The sequence below is a fragment of the Puntigrus tetrazona genome, chromosome 9, assembly GCF_018831695.1.
Source record: "Puntigrus tetrazona isolate hp1 chromosome 9, ASM1883169v1, whole genome shotgun sequence".
NCBI lineage: Eukaryota > Metazoa > Chordata > Actinopteri > Cypriniformes > Cyprinidae > Puntigrus > Puntigrus tetrazona.
Window position 1 is genome coordinate 21215422 of NC_056707.1, and position 1130 is coordinate 21216551.

General features: G+C 32.3%; 1 protein-coding gene across 1 annotated transcript in view; it reads left to right on the forward strand.

Moving 5' to 3' along the window:
• Positions 1–1005, forward strand: part of LOC122351742 (pre-mRNA-splicing factor CWC22 homolog) — a gene marked incomplete at its 5' end in the record, with an annotated part of 13282 nt that extends 12277 nt beyond the window's left edge. The window contains 1 exon segment of the mRNA XM_043249015.1: positions 904–1005. Coding sequence (XP_043104950.1) covers positions 904–1005 — 102 coding nt within the window.
• Between the last annotated feature and the right edge of the window lie 125 nt (positions 1006–1130).

Genomic DNA, 1130 nt, shown 5'->3' on the forward strand with positions numbered 1-1130 from the left:
ATTTGTTCAAAACCTGTATGATTCACTTTCTTCTGCTGAACGCAAAAATTTGGATAAACAATTAGTTTCTGGTGCCTACTGATTTCAGTAGTATTTTTTGTTGCATACTGCATTCAAAGTCAGCCAGTCCATAACGTTTACTAAAAAATGCAATAAAAACTATTGCAATGGTGTAAAATATTATTACTACGTAAAAAAGAGTTTTCTGTTTTAATATCTTTTAAGGTATAAAATGTATTATACCTTAAAAGANAATGTATCGGTGTTGAAAGCATTTGGTTAATATGTGGAAACCATGATTTGTTTTCTGTATTTGTAGAAGAATAAAAAGGACATTTTCTGTCGCAACACAAATTACTTTCTAATGTCATTGTAATGCCCCATCTGATCATTTTAATGGATTCTTAAAGTATCAATTTCTTAAAAAAAAAAGTATATGTATTTGTCTTTAAAAAGCACCATAAGAGTAGTCTGTGTGACTCTTGCAAGTCTTCTGAAACTGATGCCTTTGTGTGATCTTTTCATTAAACCGTTTTTTCTATTTTACAAAAACCTCTTAATGATTAATCCATATTTCAAGTGCTTAGTCCTTCATGTGCATGGACCAATATCTAGTGCACTTGAGGAAAGAGCCTCGAGAGTTCAACTGAACAATTTTTAGATCATCTCATAATGTGTTCAAGTTTAATTTGTTAAATTGATCTTGAGGCTGTCTGTCGCTCTGTCTCAGAATCCTAGGCTCCTTGGTGAAGATATGAGGTTATGAGATCAATAGGCATTAGTGGAGAAGTGCTGGGAATGGATGATCAGCCTCACACTTTTCTTTTGAGTTTCTTTTAAAGTGCCCTGATGCTTAGTCTGTGTTAGAGATTTTTTTTCATGTGATTCTGTTCCTCTCCACAGAAAGAGCTGTGCAACATGATCCTGGACTGTTGTGCCCAGCAAAGAACATACGAGAAGTTCTTTGGTCTCCTAGCTGGGGTGAGCACATCTTTCACTTTTTGAATGACTTTATTTTGCTTTGTATATATATATATACTTTATTGTTCATTATTGATATTTTTTATTAATGGTTTATATAGATTTTATTATTATTTATAGATACGATGCAAGGCAACATTATTTTTTTT